General features: G+C 36.8%; 1 protein-coding gene and 1 long non-coding RNA gene across 3 annotated transcripts in view; one reads left to right on the top strand and one right to left on the bottom strand.

The window, feature by feature from the left end:
• The window catches only part of CDKL3 (cyclin dependent kinase like 3), a 40,434-nt gene that overhangs the window by 3,650 nt on the left and 13,146 nt on the right, over window positions 1-23,638 (bottom strand). For both annotated transcript variants that reach the window (XR_015747588.1, XM_026687282.2), the window contains exons 7-13: window positions 20,493-20,632; window positions 10,319-10,407; window positions 8,184-8,337; window positions 7,203-7,534; window positions 6,260-6,353; window positions 3,115-3,277; window positions 540-637 (exon numbers count right to left, since the gene is read on the bottom strand). Coding sequence is in view for 1 of the 2 variants with exons in the window: in XM_026687282.2 (XP_026543067.1) it covers window positions 540-637; window positions 3,115-3,277; window positions 6,260-6,353; window positions 7,203-7,534; window positions 8,184-8,337; window positions 10,319-10,407; window positions 20,493-20,632 (1,070 nt within the window). In the remaining variant the exon portion in view is untranslated. The remainder of the gene's footprint in view (window positions 1-539; window positions 638-3,114; window positions 3,278-6,259; window positions 6,354-7,202; window positions 7,535-8,183; window positions 8,338-10,318; window positions 10,408-20,492; window positions 20,633-23,638) is intronic.
• Window positions 2,351-16,361, top strand: LOC148132103 (uncharacterized). The gene is made up of 2 exons (XR_015747591.1): window positions 2,351-2,773; window positions 14,535-16,361. It is a non-coding gene; the product is annotated as an uncharacterized LOC148132103 (long non-coding RNA).

The raw sequence follows: 23,638 nt of genomic DNA, 5'->3' as shown, positions 1-23,638 counted from the left end.
CTGACCAAAGGAATTCCAAGTAGGTCTGGGAACATGGGAGTGAAAGAGCAAGATTTTCAGGTATTTTCAGGATTCTGCTACCTCAAAAGTAATCTGGGCATCAGTGTTGTTTTATTAAAAACCCAAAAAAGAATTGGGAGAATTTTCTTTTGTCAGTTTCAGGTATGCAACCAAGGAAGCCAATGCAAGCCCCTCTCAAGGGAATAAAGGGCTCTGACACCCACAGGATCATTCATATACCATTCTGACCTATCACTACTGCAACCTGCCTAGCAGCCCACCATCAGTGTAAATATCCCCAACAGTAAATTTATGTCACAACATTTTCATCAACCACATCTGGGTCATTTGAAATGGATATCACATGCCTTCCCATTCTATTCTATCCTCCCAATCATCCAAAGGGATTGTGGTTTACCCTGGACTTTTAATTTTTAGCTGAGTTGTTATATACAAAGACAAGAAAGTTTAAATCAATTTTAATAGACTAAGCACATTATTATATGGCTAGAAGTTCACAGCAGAGAAATTTAACTTACTTCTCGTTTTTCACGATTCTGATCCGGATTTTGTAAAGATGGTATTTTGGATATTTCAGCTTTCTTTGACTCCCTTTTCAGCACCCTTACCTGTTTGACTTTACAAGAAAAAATAACTATTTCTAGAATTGCACTTTTTAAAAATCTTTCCTTTTTTTTTGCAAAAAAAAATGATACTGACTATGGGTTTTGCTGTTTAGATTAGTTAGTTGTTTTAGAAATGGCTACTAATTAAGTATATAAGAGTAAAAAGTTGTGGCTGTAATAGCATGATCTTATTCTAATGTGCTAAAAAGAGTTGGAAGTCAATATTTTTTCTTTTTTCCCCCTTTACACTACACCTCTTCCTCTTCCCTTTTTCCTTCTCATTTTCCCAATATTTCACTTTCTTTTGTATTTTACATCTTCATAAAATTAATAAAATTATCAATATAGAATTGCACATTTTCTGTTCTGAAGCAAATATTAGAAAATCTACAACTCAATAGCTAACAAAACCATTGAAAATTGCAAAAGGAAAAGTGATCTGTTTACTGCTTTCGTATTTTAGTTCAGCTTTCAGTACATATATATCTGAGGACCTCAGCCTATATGATGAAAAATAAATGAAAGTGATCATTCGCAGGAGCATAATACCTGTCAGAAAAGCAACATTAATCACTGCATCTGGTCCAAATTTGAAGCTCCTCAGGCTGCTTAGCGTTAAAAATAAATGGCCCAAGAAATTTTTTTTAAAAAAAAGCAACTGAAAACAAAAATCATATAGAGTGTAGAATTTCATGTCCACTATTTATTAATGAAATAATTAGTGAAAGGGAATGTCAGTAGAGACCAGTCACGCCACTAATCTCTTCAGAATAGGTCTGAAGTTGAATGCAGCAACAGATATTACATCCTTATGTAATGAACATGTGTGTCATTACATACTGTATATACACACACACATATTGTATTCTATTTATTTGGATGCTTGTTTGCTTATCTACTGCTTATAGACATGTACTGCCTCAGTGAACATAGAAGTATGATTTGACTTCTATTTCCAGGTTCAGTTTTAAATTTCTCTAGAGGGACAGTGACGTGGCTAGAGAAATGTCAGTGTGCATTTGCTATCTGCATTATCCAAAAGGTATATCACTAATAAAAAAGTAATTCTTCTCTTCCCCTACCTCATGTATTGCAAGCCTTTTTAGAAAATGAGCGGGTTCCAAAGCAGTTTCTCAGTTGGTTATTGAATTTCTCCAGTTCAAAGAAAATAAAACAATATACATTCTTGACCATCTTGTGGCCAAATTATTCAGAACTTTACCTTTTAATATTTTATTTATACTTAAAATATTCTAATGGAACTAATTTTTTTAACTGGAGAAAGCAGCACTACATAGAGGAACTGTTTAATCTGATCTTTGAAAAAAATCAAACAGAAATAAGTGCAAATGGTGGCATTTACACAATACAGGTAGTCCTTCAATTATTACCACAATCGAGCCCAAAATTTCTATTGCTAAATGAGGCAGTTGTTTAGTGAGTTTTACCCCATTTTACGACTTTTTTGCCACAGCTGCTAAGCGAATCACTGCAGTTGTTAAGTTAGTAACATGGTTGTTAAGTGAACCTGGCTTCCCCATTGACTTTGCTTGTCAGAAGGTTGCAAAAGGGGATCGCATGATCCTGGGACACTGCAACCATCATAAATATGAGTTAGTTGCCAAACATCCAAATTTTGATCACATGTCTGTGAGGATTCTGTAGTAGTTGTTAAGTGTGAAAAACTATCAAGTTGCTTTTTTTCAGTATTGTTGTAACTTCAAACGGTCACTAAACAAATGGTTGTAAGTCGAGGACCACAACTAATGCTTCTAATGGAAAAATATAAAAGGCTAAAGCTCGATCTGAATTGGGGTCAAATATGCTTGATGGCTGCCACTTAAAGCCAGCCATAACTGTACGCTAGTAATAGCTGGATTTCTTCCCCTTTCAGTAATTTCTGGATTTGGTTTGTATCTGTGGTGGTATTTGACCGGTTTGGCCCGGTTCTGCCGAGTCGGTAGCAGCGATGAGCAGTGGAGGCCAAACTGGTTCTCTCCGTCACTCTGCTGTTGGGCCCACCCACCTGCCCAGGCTTCCATACTCACCTTTATCCTCTGAATTTGAAGCCCAGCTGCTTTGCGCGGCACAGAAGATTGCTGCGCGGCAGCTGCTGAAGTGACTGGGAGAGTGAAGGCTTGCAGAAGGTGAGTTAGAACGCCTCTGTGCTTTGCATTTGGTGCACATGTGCACTCAAAGTATGTGCACATGCGCAAAGTGTGCCCACCAATCCACGCCCACCGAACTGGTGATAAAAATATTTGAATCCCACCACTGGTTTATAAAGAAAAGAGGCTACTCCAGTTAAGTACTAAGCAAAAAGATTGCTGTCAATGAACTTTTGGGGAACTATTTCTTCAAATCTTATGTACTGCTACTTCATATTTAAAGTCCATAATTAAACATACACATTTCAGATGTAAAGCCCTTAATTACATACACAAACACAAACACATTCACAAAGACCTGTAGAATATAACTAACATACTTTCCATTGCTTTTAATTCTTTCTGTTGCCCTGTTGTATTTAGTTCTGGCAAGTGAATTTCTCTTTTCTCACATCTTGAAATGTTGCGTTTCTTCCTGTTTATGTTCACCATTTGATCAATTTGAACAGCTCTTTCATACAGGGATACTTTGTCCATTTGGTTCTAAACATGGAATAATTATGCATCCAAGGAAACATCTATACCATGATTATAATATAAATTATATCAAATCAGCAACTCAACACTTCAGGGGACAATTGTATATACACCACCACCAGATGCCTCCCACAAACCTCATTTTTAAAAAATCAAAAATAATTTTTAAAAATTTAAAAATTAATTAATCAGAAATATAAGAAATTGACCCTAATCATGCAAGATAACTATTCTTGGGAGACATCTATGAGAATTCATTAGATTTAATTTTTAAAATTATTTTTATTCATTTCTGCCTTTGATGTAACATACTAAATTTTTCCCTTTATTTAGGGAAAGCTTATATCACCAAATAAATTTATACCATTATAATAGTAAGTAGAAGTTCTTTAAAAATTATTTGGCTAAATCAATATATTTTGTGCTTTAGTAACTGACAGCATTTAACATTATGTCTCTGAAAAATCCAACTATAGTACTTGCTTGGTTTACATTTTACTAAGATTTATTTATTTTATCTGCTCAAGAATAAGAAGTATTCCTTTGAAAAAAAAAAAATGGGAAAGCCAAGATAATGTTTGAAACGTGTTTCCAAGCATATGTCTCTAAAATAATTATTTAACTGGCACACCAAAGGCTATGAGTCAGAATTCAATAGCCAATCTTCCCATAAAATTTGCTATTTTCAGTTACCACATTCAAATAAGCCTACTCTGTAACCAAACCACCAAAAAAGCCGAAGAGATGCATAGCTCACTGACAGTTATTTATTTTCCAATTCAGATCATAGAAACAAGCTATGGTCCAGAGGCCAGGAAGGTATAAACATCCATTTAGTATTAAGTTGCTTACTCATTTTTAGAAGCCTGAAAAGGTGTAAATGTTTTACAAGGGAATATAATTGAATTGGAATACTTAACTCCAGGCTATACTAGAACGGCAGAACCTATTGAATGCTTTAATACTAGGGATGAACAGAGCTAGACTTTGTTTAGCAACCTCAACTGGAACCAGTAACTCAGATGTTAAGAAAAGCAGTCCCTCAACAATGCTCATCATTTGATTTCAGCTTTCATTTGCTTTTCTGCCAGAAAGATATGACTCCAAACAGCTAGGTGAATACAAACAATGAGGAAATTTTCCAGAATTCAACTTACAAGGAAGCTGGGTAAAAGGGAAAATCTTATGGCCCTTGTTTCCTACTATTCCCTCCCCACTCTTGGATAATTAGCAAGAAAAGAACTAATGGTAGAATTTGCATTAATTGGATAGGAAGGGATTACAAGTGAGTAAGTTGGGGAATTCCCATCTAAAGGAACGTGCTAGCAGTTTTCACAGATGAAGCCCTTCACAGATAATCAGAGTTGGAAGAGACCTTGTAGGACATCTAGTCCAATCCCCCCCCACCTAAGCAGGAGACCCTACACCATTTCTGACAAATGGCAGTCCAGTCTCTTCTTGAAAGCTTCCAGTGATGAAGCTCCCACAACTTCTGAGGTCAAGCTGTTCCATTGGTTGATTGTTCTCACTGTCAGAAAGTTTCTCCTTATTTCCAGGTTAAATCTCTCCTTGTTCAGTTTCCATCCATTATTCCTTGTCTGGCCTACAGGCGCTTCAGAAATTAGCTTGACCCCTTCCTCTCTGTGGCAGCCCCTCAAATATTGGAACGCTGCTATCATGTCTCCCCCCAGGTCCTTCTCTTCACTAGACTAGCCAAGCCCAGTTCCTGTAACTGTTCTTCATATGCCTTAGTCTCCAGTCCCCTAATCATCCTGGTTGCTCTTCTCTGCACTTTTTCTAGAGTCTCAACATCTTTTTTATAGTGTGGTGACCAAAACTGATGCAGTACTCTAGGTGTGGTCTTACTAAGGATTTATAGAATGGTATTAGTACCTCACTTGATCTTGATTTCATCCCTCTGTTAATGCAACTTAGGATTGCATTAGCTTTTTTGGCTGCTGCTGCTGCACACTGGCTCATATTTAGCTATCATATTTTTCCTATCAGGCTTATAGCTGCCAGCTTCCTAGAGGCAAAAGAATCTTCAGTGTCAAATTAATTAGGGTCTGGTCAGTCTCGGGCAGCAGTGCAAACCTATTAGAGAGTTCCAATCAATTAATTAAGGTCACAGAGCTGGGTTTGTTAACTTGAGGTTAGCACTCTTTGGAGATGCCACTGCATTGTAGAGAAAAGCACCTCAGAAAGAGATAGCTTGCTTAAATAATAATCCCTCCGCCCTGCCAGGGGGCAAAAAAAAGAAAAGAAAAAAGAAACAAGTCAGGTGTAGGACAATGCAATATTGTATTAATTGTCTGTAATGGCAAATGTGACTGAGAAACAATGAGAAGGTCATAGATGCAGGCTTTGGCTGCAAAGTTCATTTTTTTATCACCATTGTAACTGCAAATGGTCATAGTCAGAGGCAATCGCTAAATCAGGATGACCTCTACAGCAAATCAAAACTACAAAAGTCAGCAGCATGATATTGACAGATTTGCTTAAGTTATTTCCTCACTGATTTAAAAGAGCATAAGAGCGTTTTTTAATATTTTCAAATATGAGACCATCAAACAGGAATACTGATTTTAAGGTACACAGCCTGCAAACCCTAACTCTGCAAAGAAGGTAAGCTCCAAAGAGGACACATCCTGATTTTTTTTATCCTACCTTTATTACCTTATAAATCTCACAGTAGTTAACATAAGTAATACTCCTTCCTCTTCCTATTTTGCCCACGATAACAGCCCTGTGAGGTGGGTTGGGCTAAGAGAGAGTGGCCTAAACTCACTCAGCTGAGTTTTCATATCTAAAGTGGATGAACCTCCTTCCTTCTTTACCTATAGCTGGGCTATAAACCATGCTTAAACAAAAGTTTTATTTCTGTCAAATCTAGCATAGCTTAAAATTAATTGGAAATTAATTTGGTTTATAATTGCATTAGTGCATGAACTACAGTATTTTACAAAATATACATATTTTTATAGTTACTTGAGTCATAATTCCATCTTCCTGACGACTGTTTGAACCTATTTGTCCTACTGATGGCCAAGGACTTCGCCGTTTTTTTGCTTTTTCTGGAAGTCTGATAAAGAAAGAATACATTTATTCTTATACAAAATCAAGCAGTTAAAAGTGTAATGTTTTCCCCAAAATGAAATTTTAAAACATGTTTCAAAAATCATTTCAAAAAAATTTATCCTGGAAAGATTATTTTTAAATAAGGAGTCAAACACATTATATTTAAATCTATGAATTAAAAAACCCTACCCAGGGGTCCCCAACCGCCGGTCCGCGGACCGGTACCGGGTCATGGAACAAGCCTTACGGCCGCTGGTTGATGGGCGCCGCCATCTTTTTGGTAAAAAAGCAATTTTTCGTCAAAAAGATGGCGGCGCCAGCGCTTCCGGTGAGCTTTTTCGGGTAGAAAGCCATTTCTACCCAAATAGTCATCGAAGCTCATGGCGCCGCCATTTTTGATGAAATCGCTTCCGTGACATCACCGGAAGTGATTCGTAAAAAATGGCGGCGCCCAGCTGACGCGGAACCGGGTCGCTGGCGCCCAGCTGACGCCGGAACCGGCACCGCGGCGAAAAGGTTGGGGATCCCTGCCCTACTTTAAAGCTTTGAATGAGCCCTGAGGGTTGACTGAGATGTTTTCCTTCTATTAACAGAAATGATTGGCTGCTGGGAATGGAAGTTACTCTTATTCCCAGGATCTCATTTTGTGATGTTTATGAATGTAATATTAAAATTGTATTTTGTACAGTATTAATCCAAGTTATGGAGAGGAAATAAAACATTGATTCAGGTTGGTTGCAATTGGAGAAGCCTGTAAATCCTCTAAAATAAATGAATAAAAATTAATACCCTTTCCTATCCTCCACCCAACTCTCCCCTACACATGGCCAGCATTCAGTTTTCCAATACATACCTTGAATTAGGACACAGGAAATGTGAACTGAAATTTCCAGTAAGATTCCCACAGTTTGGATGTATCCGTGGCATTGTTGTACAGGGTGTCTGTGGAGCTTCATCCTTTATCCCACCAGCATCAATGCCAACTGTTATCAAGCTGGTACCATCACCAATTGTGGGTTTGCTGCTCTCATGAGGTAAGTTGAGAGCATTCTGAGACAAAGTCACCCACTGTGAAACAGCATCTTCTTGTTCATTTCTTTTAAACTCTGAAAGTTCAGATTTCCCCGCTTTCACTTTAATACCTTTGATCTTGATCTCCTTTGACTTTTTGTCTTTTTCCATTTCCTAGAACAGGTAATACATTCAAACTTTGTGCAAATATATCTACTCATACTATAAAATGTGAAACATGTTTATGAAATTCATTAAAAAATGAAACTGTTCAAATCATTTCAGAATATTAATTCACAATTTAAAAATAGTTATTTTGGAAATAACAACATAAGGAAGACCCTGCTTTAATTTTTCATAGTTTCAATAGATAAACCTGTGTAATTCTTATACTGTATAATCTTCTGATCCAGAATACTAATTCAACAACTATGGAACACTAACTTTGATAGATAAAATACCATCTTGCTAGTAGAATACATGAACATTCTCTGAATAATATGCTGGGATTATTAATTGTGGAATTGTCTTACTAAAATAATTGAGAATATTTTCTTTACAGGAATACTGCTTTAAACAAGTCTTTTAACACTTTAAAGCTAATGCATTTGCTACATCAAAATTCTGTTGCACAAAATCCATCTCATCAGGGGATTGTAATAAACTTGTTGGTTTTATAGGTGTTGCAAAAGTCTTTATAGCTTTTGCTGCAAAAGGCATGCCAGCTACTCCTCTGGAGCTTGCTACATCAGATAATTTGTATATGTTATATGCTGTGTCATAGATCAAACATTTTTTAAAAATAATCATAAATCATTCTTACCTTTACCATAACAGGACCATTCTGAGATATGTTAATATGAACTATTCTCTTTTCTTCTTTCATTTGTTCAATCTCTTTGTTATTGTCTCTGAATTTTGAAAGATAACTCAGCTTTGCTTCTTGTAGTAATTTGCTTTTCAATTCTGGTAAGAATCTGATATGAAAAAGGACATTACTTACATCACACTGACAATTGCAAATATAATCTTGTCCAGTTGCTTGATTCCCTACAACAATTTGGTTCTCCCTGTTTTCCCAACCACCTACTTTTCTCTAGAGACCAAGCTACTATATATGAAATAAAGTACATAATTCATAGATAAATTAATGCAATAGACAGTTCACATAACTCTTTTCAGTATTTAGTATTGTTACTGACGTATATCTACACTCTTTACTAAGCAAATATACTGTACAAAGCACACAAACGACAACACATGTTCTATATCATAGATTTGGCCTTATTGGAAAAGATTTTAAGAATCTGTTGATGTGCTCTATGTTCCACATTAAATATTTACTTCTCAGTACAAAATATTTGCTAACTTTCCCATTCTCTTTCAATCTTGACAAATTATGCACTGCTGCTATGTGTTGTATTTAAAAATCAGGATTCTTTCTTCTCCCTTTAGCAAAACAGAACAAATTCCTAGACAGATTTGCAACAAATTCACTATTCATTCAATCTTTTCATCTAATACTTAAGATTATCATGTCACCATGAATACATTCCAAACTATAAAGGTCTACAAAAAAAAAAGACTTTCACACTGGCTTGTGCTTCAAGCTTTCCTTCTATACATTACATCCATTCAAGCTAATTACTAAAATTGTATCTGAAACTATAACTATATATGCTTTGATAAGCAAGATTGGGTGACAAGATAGACAAGGCTAGTAAATTTTCTAATATAGCTACATAACCCATCTTCTGCATAAAGGAAATAAAACCTGCTTCTGTTGTTCTGAGCCTTTCTATTGAAATATATTGCTTTTCTTTCTTCCATATTTTGTTTATATTGTGAGCCATTTGTTGAAACTAAGAATATCTCATTCACTGATCCCTTTTCTTTTACAGAAGATGAATCAAGTTTCTAACAATATACATTCTTTACAAAAAAACAACAACAACCACCTGTCTGGTGATGGGACATTCTCTTGTTATAGATTATGCTTTTCATCATTCCAAGATATCTGTTAGACTCCAAGAGTTTTTTTCAGCACTTGTGTTCACTTTTTTTTCATACTTTGTTCAATAGCAGATATGCAAAAACATAACTCTCAAAAACCAGTAACCTGGGTCCTGAGATCTGGGTTCAAAAGGTAAGGTTTTTCTTCCTTTTCCATAGGACTAATTCCTCCAATGGGAATTAATATCTTCCTTTTCCTCATATATTTTTAGTTTCTAAGTGCAAACCAGTCTCTATAGAAAAGGTTTCCCTATCTGAGGGTATAATTTTCAGATTTGAGCTCTGAACCCTGTCAATTCAGTACATCCCGAAAGCAAGAACATGAGAGTTAGATAAAACAAGAACAATAAGATAATTTCTCCATCTCTTTTTCTTTCTCCCAGGCTACTTCCTAGAAACTTGGCTAGTTATGAAATTTTGAGAAAAAAACTATTAAATTTCATAAAGTAATATCCTCATGTTCACATTGTTCTGGTTATGATAAGGAGAATTCCTCAATTATCCTCACTCATATTACTATCTCTGGCCCACCTTTCACATACCCAGATTTGTTTCAACTGAAAAAGGCAGAATGCCCAAGCAAAGCCACACCAGATAGAAAATTTTAAAAGTAGTAAACACCTAGAAATCTGGAAGATAATAGTTAGGGAGGGATGTTCTGATCTACAGAGTACTGGGACATTGAATAGCAGCAATCACACAGTAATTGTATTTCAAATTGCTCTGTTTTATATCTAGAACATGTCAAGAAAATAAGATTCCAAGAAATCAGATGTTGCGCATAAGAAAAATATAGCATCTCAGCAACACAAGCAGTATTATTGTGGAGATTTGACTCTCTCCAATCAATAAATTAACAGCAATTTTACATCTGTCATATAAAAAAGCCAACCACCTCAAAAAGCTCTTTGATTAAATGCTGAACGTTATATCCAAATAGCTTACTTTTCAACAAAACCATCTCTGGTGAAATATTCATGCTGTAGCAAATCAGCAGATGATATCCTGTCTGCAGGATCCATTTGTAAACAAGCCTAGTAAATAAAAATTATTATGTTAGAAATAATATACTACAGAAAAATGTTGTGTAATAAAATTTGTATTATATTTTTTCCTATTGTTTAAAAAAGTAAATGTAATTGTCCTTTAGTTTCAATAATGAATAACTCTCTTTATTGCCAGAAAAATGTTGCTCAATTTTTCTCTACAAAAATTCTTACATTAGTACACTAATATGAGTAAGTCTCAGTCCTTTTAAGACAAATTCTGTCTTGCTTGAAACAGAAAACAGTTATCGTTCTCATGATCTTTGAAAGAATTTCTAAGAGCATTTTAGGAACACAGGCCTATTTTATAGCATAAGAAATGCAAATTGCTGATAATTTATTGTCTAGAATCCTGCCATCTTACCTAAAGGAAATATACTTTTCATCTACAAAAGAGTTAACATGTTTTTTTAAAAACTCAATTATTAAAAAAAGTAAAATAACAAAAGAAAGGACAGCAGACGTTAACAAGACTAGAACAATCTCAGTACCTCACAAGGCCTCTAGGGTCCCCAGGCCCAATACCAGGTTTTGAGAACTTCCAGAAAATCAACAGGGATGGAATCAGCCTCACATCGGGGCCCATAATGTGGGTGCCATGGCAGGGAAGGCTCACTTCCTGAGACCTGAAATCTTTTCAAGGATAGCCTCTTATAGAATGTATTAGATAAGTCCAGTCAGGAGATGACCAAAGCATAAGTGACAATCAGCAGAGCCCCTGATCTAGGAATAGGTGCAATATAAAGATGTACAAAGGCCCTTCTAGCCATGATTGCCATCTACTCTTTGAGCAGGAATCAAGAGTCCAGGAGGACCTCCAAGTTGTGCACAAGTCTGTTTAGGGAAATGCAATCCCGTGCAACAACAAAGATGGCATAGTCTTAGAACCAACAGGCCCCAAAACCTAATCATTCAGTCTTGTTAAGGTTTAGCTGAAGATTTTTATTCCCCATCCAGATATTCACAGCCTCGGGACACCAAGGTAAGATGTCTATGGTATTGCTTAATTCACCAGGGGCAAAGAAGTATCATCAGTGTATTGATGATACCTCACCCAATGGCAATGGATGAGCTCTCTCAGTGGTCTCATGTAGATGTTGAATAGGAGAAGAGCACAAAACTCTGTGTCACCCCTTACAGTAGCTTCCAAGGGCAAGATTCCCCCCAATTACTACAAATAGGATTTGACTCTGGAGAAAGGAGATGAACCAGTACAACACAGTGTCACCTGCCTCAATTCTCTGAGCTGATATCAGAGGGTACCATGGCATGATATCAAAGGCTGTAAAGGTTGAGTAGGGCAAGGGTGGATGTTCTCATCAAAGCCTCAGTTATATTAATGTTCTTAATTTTCAAACAATACTTTACTTTTTCTGAAGAAATGCAGTTTTTTCTCCTTAAAGCATTAGCTTATTCAAAAAGTGAATCAACTTTTCCGATAGTGCCAGTTATAAGTTCAAATATGAAAAAGAATGATAACTACCAGCTGGGCTATAGATGATAACTTAGCAATTCTGCCTTTCTCAGCTAGAGCCTCGGGTAAGACCAAAAGTGTCATCATCCATATCCAGGGTAACGCTAGCCAAGGATTGTGAATGTACTCCAAAACACAAGAAGAGTACAATGTTGGAGGAAGCCTACCTAATTTTTATTCCAGAGCATTATTTATTGCAAATCTAGAAACAGAAAGAAATGTGCAAGAAGGAATCTAAAACAAAGGGGCAAACTGGATATTATGCTGAATTTATAATTAGGAAACACATTTGCAATTTGTTTATACGCATAGCCGTGTTAATTAGGAGGACTACAGCACTTGAGGTTTTTTTTCCCCAACTACATTCCCAATTATAATTGGCCATTTATGCCCTTAGTTGCTCTGAATGGTTCCCATCACCACCACAGGATAAGGGGGGAGGGGAAACTCATCTCATTTTCATTCCTAGTAGCACTTTTTCCTCCCCTCAAGGCACTAGTTCTGCCACTGTGAACCTAACATCACTGGATTTTCTAAAATGCTGAGACCAGCATAGTTCCCTTCATTCCCAGAAAAAGAAAATCTATTCCTGTTATCAGGTCCTGTCTTTGAATAGGCAGAACTATCCAGTCAAGATGAAAATGAAGAAAATGCATAACTTCCACAACCTGAGGCTCAATCGGGATCTTGAATTGAACTCCTATAATTCCCAGTTAGCAAAGAAAGCTCTTCTGTGAAAAAACATTTGCAAAAACTACTCTGCCCTTTTAAAAATAAATAAGGGTATTATTCCTGAATAGTAGAGCCCTTGTTTGCACAAGTGTTAAAACATATATTCTATTAGATGTGACATAGTCTTCTGGTTACAAAGTTGCTGATTTTAACAAATTAATGTAAACATATTTAGATTTAACAGCAGTGAACGTTTGCAAAAGCTGCCTCGTAATCATTTTTCCAAAAGCTGTTTGCAAACAGAGCTGACCCTCAATAGAAGCTAATGGCTAGTTCTGTTCCTCCTCCCTCCCCTCCTCTCTTTCTCTCTGTTTAAAAGTTCATCAGAAAACAATGAACTTAAGGCTATCATTTAGTAACACAGGAAAAGCTCTTAGTTTTGAATTTGGCCAAGACAAAGATGTTGCAGAAAAGTCTTCTGCAACCTAGCCAGGCAGGCTAATTGTAGTCCAGCATATTGGAGGGGTGTTAGGCCAGGGGATTGCTGGCTGAAAACTAGAAACTGTTGCATTGGAAGCAGCCCAAGAGTCTTCAGATGTATGCAGAATAGCTTTGCTGTCTTTATATGGTCCTATTGGTGCAAAGAGACTTTGCTGAAGGTTTTTTGAGGTGGGGGTGGGTTTTTGCCATCAGAAAGGCAAGGCATTTCATAAAGCGAGCAATAGGGAAACATTTAATTCACTCTATCGCTCTAATTTAAAAGAAAAACAGGGTTGATTGTAAGCTTCATACTCCCTCATTGAAAGTTAAGTTAAGAACTGTAATATTATTTCTGGAATTTCTCACTGCTAAAATCATAGAGAACGTGTAAAAACATTTCTCAGAAGCAGTGTTATCAATCCAGAAATGGCTTTATACTGATCAAGGAGCAAGCATTGTTTGACATGACTGAATTGTTCAGAGTCCCTTAGAACTCTGTGGGTAGCTGACATGATGACACTGTGGCATATGAAAGTTAATATAGAGATATCCCAGAATTACAATAACTAGCACTTTCTGTATCATCAGTGAAATGTAATATGTACCAGCATTGCATAAAGTAGAAACTGAAATTGTCCTAACATTTCCATGTTTGGCTAACACATTTTTAAATTTGTGAGTACTATCATTCTGTTGCTTGCAGCTTTAGTGACCTTTCACTGAATGAATGAATGATAACCCTTCATTTCACTGAAATGAAGTCTATCAGTGCTAAAGGAGTTATGGGCCTCATTACTTTATGCGGAATCAAATACTTTAGACTTTTGTTCAACAATAAATGATAGCTGTATATTATTATTACAAATGTGCCTGCCACTGCTATTGCCATTAATGATGTAACTGACTCTTTGTTACTATGTACAATTCTTTAGATTTAAGATCTGATAAGCAGACACTGTCTAAAACAATATTTGTAAAATGTAGATTTCAGAAATATAGCAGAAAATTTTAAGAAAATCTATTTTATGGGTGAAAAAATTATAAAGAGGCTGTCAATCAGCCTTCAGGAAATATGTCATTATATAATAGATTAAATCAGGTTTCCTCATTTCAACAGGGCCTTTCACAAAGAGTTCAGGCAGTTGAACCATAGCAACTCCCCATCTAATCTGGAATGAGGATACAACAGAGTTAGTGACAAGACAACAAAAGCCAATATTGTTACGTCTGTGATCTGAGTAATGATTACCAAAACAGAGAAGAGACATGGGAAAGAAAACTAATGTAATATGTCAGATTAGTCACAGCTGTATTATTACATTGATAGCCACTTAATATATCTACCTGGGACTTGCAAGGCACAAATAGCAGGTCTTTCACCTTATTTTAAGCATAACCAATATAAAATCAAAGGATTACTGAGTTGTAATGTGGATAAGACAAAAAACAAACAGAATTGACACAAAGTTTGTTTACTTTTGTATTTCAGAGATCGAGAAGATCTACCATAATCTCCCTTTCTCTTTTTCTGGGGAGTGAAATGAAGGAAGCTTAGTGATTTGGAAGAAGAGAGGCAAGACAAAGAGTGAGGACATGGGGAAAAGCCAATTTTGGGCCAGCACAATTTGCTGATAGAGTTGGGTATGAGTTGATATGGGTTCCACTTCAAGCAATTTATTCAGGAAAAATATAGAAATAACATGCATACTGAAATTTGCTATAAACATTAGGAAAATCACCTTATAATATTTCAGGAAAACCTTTTAGCTAAAATTTTGATTAATCAGAATTAAAATATTGCCCTTAAATTTTCAAATTGAAAATAATTTGCAAATAGCCTCTACTTCTTTTAAAAAAACTTCCTTTCCTCATATAAGCAAATGAATTGTGAATTCAATTATCAGAGGTATCAGAAGCATGAAAAAGCACTATTCCCTGCCAAACTAATTACAAGGCACAAGATAACCCACTATTCACCAAATACATCAGGATTCATCCACAATAAATGATCATCCGTCATGAAATACCTATTACACAATGTATCTATAAACCTTCTCACATCACAAACAAATAAATAAAAGGCTAATAATAGTCCTCCAGAATCCTAAATTCCTGCTTAGACTATCATTATTTTTTTAAAAAAAGATGTTAGCTGTCTTTAAAATGTTAGATGCTGTTGTAGAATTTCAAGCTCCCTTTTCCTCAGTGAAAACTAAAATTACTTATTTATCTCACAACAGTGACTTTAGGCAGTGCAGAAAGTTTAAAACCAATAATTACAAACGAATTTATTCTGTAATGTTAACTAAAATATTTAATAAGAAATAACTAATGATTCAAAGCTAGAAGTGTATAATTTCCAAGATGTATGTATTGGGATAGTACAGCATAAAATAATTTTATAACATAAAGTAGCTTTACAAAGAAAAAACGAATGAACAAGTTGATTTGGATCCTGCTAAAAACTGGAATAAAACTCAAACTACAAAATAGAAAAGCTATGAAATGGATAGAAAATTGTACACACGTCTTGTAATTATTAATATAGATTTGTTAAGAAATATTTTTAAGTTAATTATCTACCTTGAAAAACAGTTGTTTGAATTTTTATGCATTTTAATTGCATTATACTTTTAAAGAAGCTGAAACTGTGACCACCATGACATAATTAAACAGAATTAATACTGAAATGTATACATGTAATTAATAATAGCACTTTTAAAAGAAAAAGGTCTAATTTTGAAACAGTAGCTTCTAAAATCATATCTATTAGTTAATAAAGGCTAACAATATTTGAGACTTAGAAAAATAGCCTTTGTTTTCAGTTAAGATTTTTAAAACCCAAGAAAAAGTAGGTAGGTAACTACTAAACAAGATAAAAAGGGGGGAAAGGTTTTGAAAATTAAGTATTTTATTATAAGTAGCCAGATAATATTGAGCTGCCATTGAAGAGACTTTGAAGATAACTGCATTTTTTCCTTTAATTTTGTTTCTTATTTTTAACTTGAGAGAACATGATGGAGAGACAATGTTTCCACTTAATAATTAATTCATTTTGATTGATTAGTACAGGGGTCTTCAAACTTGACATCTTTAAGACTTTTGGACTTCAACTCCCAGAATTCCTCCTCCAGTCATGTTAGTTAGCTCAAGAATTCTGGGAGTTGAAGTCCACAAGTGTTAAACTTGCCAAGTTTGAAGATCCTTGGATTAGTATCTTGATATTTTTAATATTTCTCATTACTAAGAAAATCTATGTTAACTTATGCATTACTAGATGTGTATGTTTTCTAAATAAAGATGAAAATGATCAAAAGATACTTTATCTTCTGTTAGTACAATATCTTGTTTGAACCAAAGTAATGCCAGATGTGTGCTCTGTAGCGTTATAATCCACTATTGAGATTTGATAATGGTTAGTGGTTTCCATAATATTGTACCAACTTATAATCCACTCATACAATTTAATAAATGGCCAATAGTTTCCATAATATTAAGCCTTAAAACAGTAGAACTATGTAGCATGATCAATCCCATTCCATGTATGCTTTGGAGTATGAAGGAATATAAATATAGCATCTGTCTGCCACTCCTTAAGGTAATCATGTCTTTCCCCACGATCATATATTTGGCCTCCAAAGAACCCTTTTGGAATCAAATTCAAAGCACTACACTGCCCAAAGAAATAAGAGCAACTAATAAATAATAAACCAGATAACAGATAATCAGAGTTGGAAGGGACCTTGTAGGTCATCTAGTCCAGCCCCCTGCCCAAGCAGGAGACCCTACACCATTTCTGACTGATGGGAGTCCAATCTCTTCTTGAAAGTCTCAAGTGCTGAAGCTCCCACAACTTCCGAGGGCAAGCTCTTCCATTGGTTGATTGTTCTCACTGTCAGAAAGTTTCTCCTAAACCAACAGTCGCCAACCTGTGGGCCATGGCCCACTGGTGGGCCGTGAGAAAATTTTGGTGGGCCACAGAGAAATCTCACCCCCAGAGCACCTCCCCAAAGCAATTAATTCAGGCTGCACAGAAACACAAGGGTGTGCAGGTACGCTCCCCGCCCACTCACTCCTTACCCGGTAAACTTGCCTGCTAAAATTGGTATTTTTCCTTTTTCTGACCATCATCTGTTCTGCTCTGCCGGGAGATTTAGATTAGCTAGGAAGCAGGAAATGGTTGGATTTCTTGCTTTCTAGCTAGTCTTTAGATCTTTGGCTCTGCTTTAAGTACAGCTGAACCTCCCTTAGGACTGAAAGTTTGCTTGCAAGCAAATTCAGTGCAGACTCACTGCAAGCAAATTTGAGAAACTGAGCTAGCCGATGGCAGATGGATAGATCACTGAATGATTCTGTGAGCAACTCAATCTGCCTGCTTTGCCTGATCTTGGGTAAAAGTTGCTTTTTATATAAAAAATTCAATATTTACATACATGGTGTGTTGTGAGTTAATTTTGTGAGTTTGCTTGCAAGCAAATTTTATGTGACAGACTGAGCTAGCCAATGGCAGATAGATAGATTTCTGAATGAATCTGTGATTCTGTGAGCAACTCAATCTTCCTGCCTGCTTTGCCTGATTTTGGGTAAAAGTTGCTCGTTTTATATAAAAAATTCAATATTTATATAAATATTTATAATATTTACATACAAGCCATGCCCAGCCAGTCACATGACCACCAAGCCACACCCACAAATTAGGCCATGCCCACAGAACCAGTTAGTGCTCTGGGATCTAAAATTATGAGTTTGGTAGTCCCTGAGGTCCAAAAGGTTGGCGACCCCTGTCCTAAACCATGTCAGAACATGTAGAAAGTGTTAAGTCAAAATACAATTAGAGTTGACTGGAATATCCTGAAGGAAGAAAAATCTCGTAATGCTGACTAAAAACATCAGCAAATTCAACTACTCAACCTTTAAGGTAGAGGTGAGGAACTACAGGTGAAACTCGACAAATTAGAATATCGTGCAAAAGTTCATTTCAGTAATGCAACTTAAAAGGTGAAACTAATATATGAGATAGACTCATTACATGCAAAGCAAGATAGTTCAAGCCGTGATATGTCATAATTGTGATGATTATGGCTTACAGCTTATGAAAACCCCAAATCCACAATCTCAGAAAATTAGAATATTACATCAAATCAATAAAACAAGGATTGTACATATAACAATATCGGACCTCTGAAAAGTATAAGCATGCATATGTACTCAGTACTTGGTTTGGGCCCCTTTTGCAGCAATTACTGCCTCAATGCAGTGGGGCATGGAAGCTATCAGCCTGTGGCACTGCTGAGGTGTTATGGAAGACCAGGATGCTTCAATAGCGGCCTTTAGCTCTTCTGCATTGTTCGGTCTCATGTCTCTCATCTTTCTCTTGGCAATGCCCCATAGCTTCTCTATGGGGTTCGGGTCAGGCGAGTTTGCTGGCCAATCAAGCACAGTAATCCCACGGTCATTGAACCAGGTTTTGGTGCTTTTGGCAGTGTGGGCAGGTGCCAAGTCCTGCTGGAAAATGAAGTCAGCCTCCCCATAAAGCTTGTCTGTGGAAGGAAGCATGAAGTGCTCCAAAATCTCCTGACCCTGGATTTAATGAAGCACAGTGGACCAACACCAGCAGATGACATGGCTCCCCAAATCAACAGACTGTGGAAACTTCACACTGGACTTCAAGCATCTTGCAGTGTGTACCTCTTCATTCTTCCTCCAGACTTTGGGTCCTTGGTTTCCAAATGAGGTGCAAAAGTTGCTCTCATCAGAAAAGAGGACTTTGGACCACTGAGCAACAGACCAGGTCTGTTTTTCTTTAGTCCAGGTAAGATGCTTCTGACGTTGTTTGTTGTTCAGGAGCGGCTTGACAAGAGGAATACGACATTTGAAGCCCATGTCCAGGATCCATCTGTGTGTGGTGGCTCTTGATGCACTGACTCCAGCCACAGTCCACTCCTTGTGAAAGTCCCCGACACTTTTGAATGGCCTTTTCCTGACAATCTTATCCAGGCTGCGGTCATCCCTGCTGCTTGTGTACCTTTTTCTTCCACACTTTTCCCTTCCACATAACTTTCTATTAATGTACTTTGACACAGCACTTTGGGAATATCCAACTTCTTTTGTAATTACCTTTTGAGGCTTTCCCTCCTAATGGAGGGTGTCAATGATGGTTTTCTGCACAACTGTCAGGTCAGCAGTCTTTCCCATGATTGTGATTCCTACTGAACCAGACTGAGAGACCATTTAAAGGCTCAGGAACCCTTTGCAGGTGTTATGGCTTAATTAGCTGATTAGAGTGGGACACTTTGAGCCTAGAATATTGTACCTTTTCACAATATTCTAATTTTTTGAGATTGTGGATTTGGGTTTTCATGAGCTGTAAGCCATAATCATCTCAATTATGACAAATCACGGCTTGAACTATCTTGCTTTGCATGTAATGTGTCTCTCTCGTATATTAGGTTCACCTTTTAAGTTGCATTACTGAAATAAATGAACTTTTGCATGATATTCTAATTTTTCGAGTTTCACCTGTATGGCTCCTTTATGACTTGTGGACTTTAATTCCCAGAATTCCTGAGCCAGTATGGCTCAAATGTTCCCCAACCCTGCTTAAAGGAATGATTGATAATCCAAGACATCTCAACCTAGGACACCATCTTTTCTCCAAATGCTCTGCCCTGTGCTATGCAATTAAGAAAGCAACAATGAAACTCTACTTACACATAAAACCTGAATATGCTACTGCAAACACAACAAACCTTCACCCTCAACTACAGTAATAAGCATGTATTTAAGAAGTTTATTTAATATCAATTTATTAGGATATGTGACAAATATGTCTAATATATATTTACTCCTGCATATTAAATTGCCAAGTCAATAGGAATTTCATCCAAAAATCTTTGATTCTTCCAAGGCTCATATGAATGTGTCCATGTAGTTATTAGGAGTCAAGACTGATCTGAAGGTACCTTTTTAAAAATGGTACTTGCTGTAATAAAATCACGTCTGTTGATTTAAAAGTATGTATTTTTCTCTCACACTCATACATATGCACGCATAGCTGCTCAAATAGAGTACCTCTCTTTGTCTTTCAGTACCTTTGAAGATATACTCAGAGCTTTTCTACAACAGTCTGTTGGATAAAAATGGAAAATAGCATCTTAGACTAGAAAATGAAATTTTCATGGACTTTCAAAAGATATCTGAAATATGCAAATATCTCTCTTTAGACCTGTATTGAAATTTAAAATATCAATAAAACCTCTACAGGATATGAAAAGGGCAGTGACAAACAAATACACAACAAAGAAGTTTTTATATCATGCGACAAGATTCTTTCCCATTTCTAAATACAACTGATAGTTCAAGATGTATACATTATACATACAAAGAATGTTAGGCTACAATTAATAATCATCAGGTAAGCTTGATACTCAGACCTCTTCTGACATACATGAACCATATCTGCAAGTAGTGCACTGAGTTTGGGATATTTTTTTCTTGCACTTTTAGGATGCTGAACTTCAGGAAGAACCATCCCTGAAAAAACTGGGCTCCTTATAAAAATACTCTGAAAGTGAGGTGTCAAGTTTCCTGAAAGACAGCAAACATACAAATAAATAATCCAAGTTACTCCCACATTTATTATTCTTGGACTGTTAATATTTTGTAAATTAGTTAACATTGATTTTGCATCCACATTTTAAGATTCAACTCAGATTAAGATAATTTTATTCATATTAAGAGATCAATAAGTAGATCAATTTAAAGCAGGGGTGGGCTTCAAAAATTTTAGCAACAGATTCTTTGCCCGGGTGGGCATGGCCATGGTGGGCGTGGCCATGGTGGGCATGGCCTAGTCAGCCTCCTGCACCATGGCGGGGGGGAGTGTTTTTGCCCTCCGAGGGCTCAGGAGGCTTACCTTGAGCCTCCGGGAGGGTGAAAATGGCCTCCCCGGGCTCCGAAGGTTCTCTGGAAGCTGGAAAACGGGCCCATTTCCGGCATTCCCAAACTTCTGGGAGGTCCATTTTTCGCCCTCCCTGAGCCTCCACGCACACCTTGCACTTACCTGTATCGAAAACTAGCCACGTGGGGACTCCTGGGAGGAGAGAGATAGACAGGGCCAGCCAGAATTGAGATTTGGGGGTTCTCCGAACTGCACAGAATCTTAGCTAGGGTCTCTCCTGAACCCTTGTGAACCTCCAGCAGCCCACCCCTTATTTAAAGTCAGTTTCATTACTAACTTCTTAAGAAATACCAAATAGTTGTTTGGTGGATTGTGGTTTCCAAATAGTTAATCATTTTAAAGGAATATTATTATAGTGAAGGATATTGATAGTCTTAATGCAGCTGTGGTAGGACCACTTTAACAAAGTAATCTTATAGACTTTATTCTGTTAATGTGATAACATGACTTAAAAAGGTAAAGGTACACACTGTACAGGCTACAAACTATCTTTCCTCCATTTTTCTCTAATTTAAAGCAAGTCCACTTAATGGAGTATGTCTGTAAGATTAGATTTTTGTCCAATGTTTCCTTAACATCCAATTTCTATGGAAAAGTAGCATTCACACACAGAGACAAAGAAACACAGACACACACACAAAAGAATATGTTACCTATTATGTTCCACTTGTTTATATTTCTAGGAATGGGCATCTCTGGTTTCATGCTACATATTAAGATTCATGTTTATAATGCAACATAGGATTTTGTCCCAAACAGCCTTGCTTTTATACATTCTTATTGATCAGGACATACTACTGACATGTCTCTACCTAGAACTCTATTGTAAAGCTCTAGATACAGGCATATCAACATCAAAATTCACTCTAAAAACTGAGAATACCACAATATCACTGACATTGTTTTTATTTTACATGCCTTGTCAAATCATGAACAAGCAATTTGATATCTTCTATAATAACTGATTATCCTGGTAAGGTCTGAGGGAAGCTGAAGTCCAGATCATATATAAGGGGTATCAAATGTCTTCCCCCATCCTGAATCCTTAGCAATTCAGCTAATGTGCTTATTTCATTGGGTGGAATTGAAACCCATGCATAAGGATAGTTCTAAGTGGTTTTTTTTTACAAGGAACCTGTCCTGGAATCAGCGTAAATTATGTTTTGTCTGTCTTCTCTTTCTTCCTTTTTTGTGTGTGCTATTACCATAAAAGTAGAGCAGAGGGAAGATACAGCCCGAGCCTAGGAAGATGATGATAGTGGTTAACAGATACTTGTGCTATAGGAATTAATGGAATAGGGGCACCAAGATGTGATTTTCTGGGTTATAGAATATACAGATGATAATGATGAATGTATATTTGCAGAGGATTGTTATTAATTCCCAAACATTCAACCTACAATTTTGTCCACCACCATCCCATATTCAGGATTGAAGAGAAGAAAGTATAATGGAGAAGAATGTTCCAGACAGCTATTTCCATTCTCCTGTATTGTTTCATTTGTATTTATTTGTGTTTAGCCATATTTGTATACCTTCTTATCAGAATATAATACTATTAGCATGAGATTAGACAGATTAATAACAAATATAGTAATATCACATGCATAATGGAAGGGAAAGACACATGAGAATTAGAACTGCTCTCTGTGCTTTAGAGAAACAGCATAAAAACATTGAATGGTGTGGTTACAGCCAAGCAGAAACGCCACCCACCCCATTTCCTGAGGCTAAGTTAAGCTCAGCCCCTTCCACAAAAGGACATAGGTTTACAGTCTTGGAAATATGAGTGCTCAATTCCCTCCAGCCAGGTGAGAGAGATGGATTGACAATGTCCATCTATAGATATCCACACCTGCAACTCTGTTGGTCATCTGGTCACACCCAGCGCTATTTGACTGGCATAACAACATGCCATTTGGATAGCTGAGTCACCTCCTGGGCTTTTCCAAGAATGTACCAACGTCCACAGACCACTCATCCCCTTAGTCTAAAAAAAAGAAAAGCCAACACAGAATGTGCATCTGTATGTGTGAGTGGGAGAAGAGCACACAAAGAAGGGGCATCTAGACAATGAGGAAGTGCAAAGGGACAACCAGACACATAGCAGCTACAAGCAATCAAGATGGCTGACGGTCAACTGTCAAGACCAAAAGCAGGGCAAGTGGCCCATCTGTGTTTGATCCCTGCCTGGAATTCAGCTTGGATGCTCAATACCAAAACTGCTTAAGAGCAGAGCTTGGCCTGGATCATGGCAACAATTACAAAAGAAACAGTCATGCTAAGGAAGCATATAAACCCCAACAAAGACAAAAAATGTTGGAAAGAGGCAAGGTCTGGATCCCATTTTACAAACTTTAAGATTTTTAGCTGTTGTAAGGACTGAGCCTCACCTGTTTACATGCTAAGCCAACTTGTCAGAGTAAGAAGGTGGAGTTAGAATAACAGCCAGGGTAAAAGCCTACTGCTGAGTAAAGTGTTTAAAGATTATGTAACATTTTTATTCTATGCTGCGGCATGTTGTCATCATCGAAAGAACTCCTCACAAGAAATCACAATATCATGCTCCAAGTATGCAGATGATACTTTAGACATTCAAATAAGTGCATGACGAAGGAGGTGAAGCAATGCGA

The sequence above is a fragment of the Notechis scutatus genome, chromosome 2, assembly GCF_049901735.1.
Source record: "Notechis scutatus isolate UNSWTSFEM ecotype Mainland chromosome 2, rNotScu1.2, whole genome shotgun sequence".
NCBI lineage: Eukaryota > Metazoa > Chordata > Lepidosauria > Squamata > Elapidae > Notechis > Notechis scutatus.
Note: the sequence above shows the minus strand (reverse complement) of the source record. Positions and strands in the feature narration are given on the sequence as shown.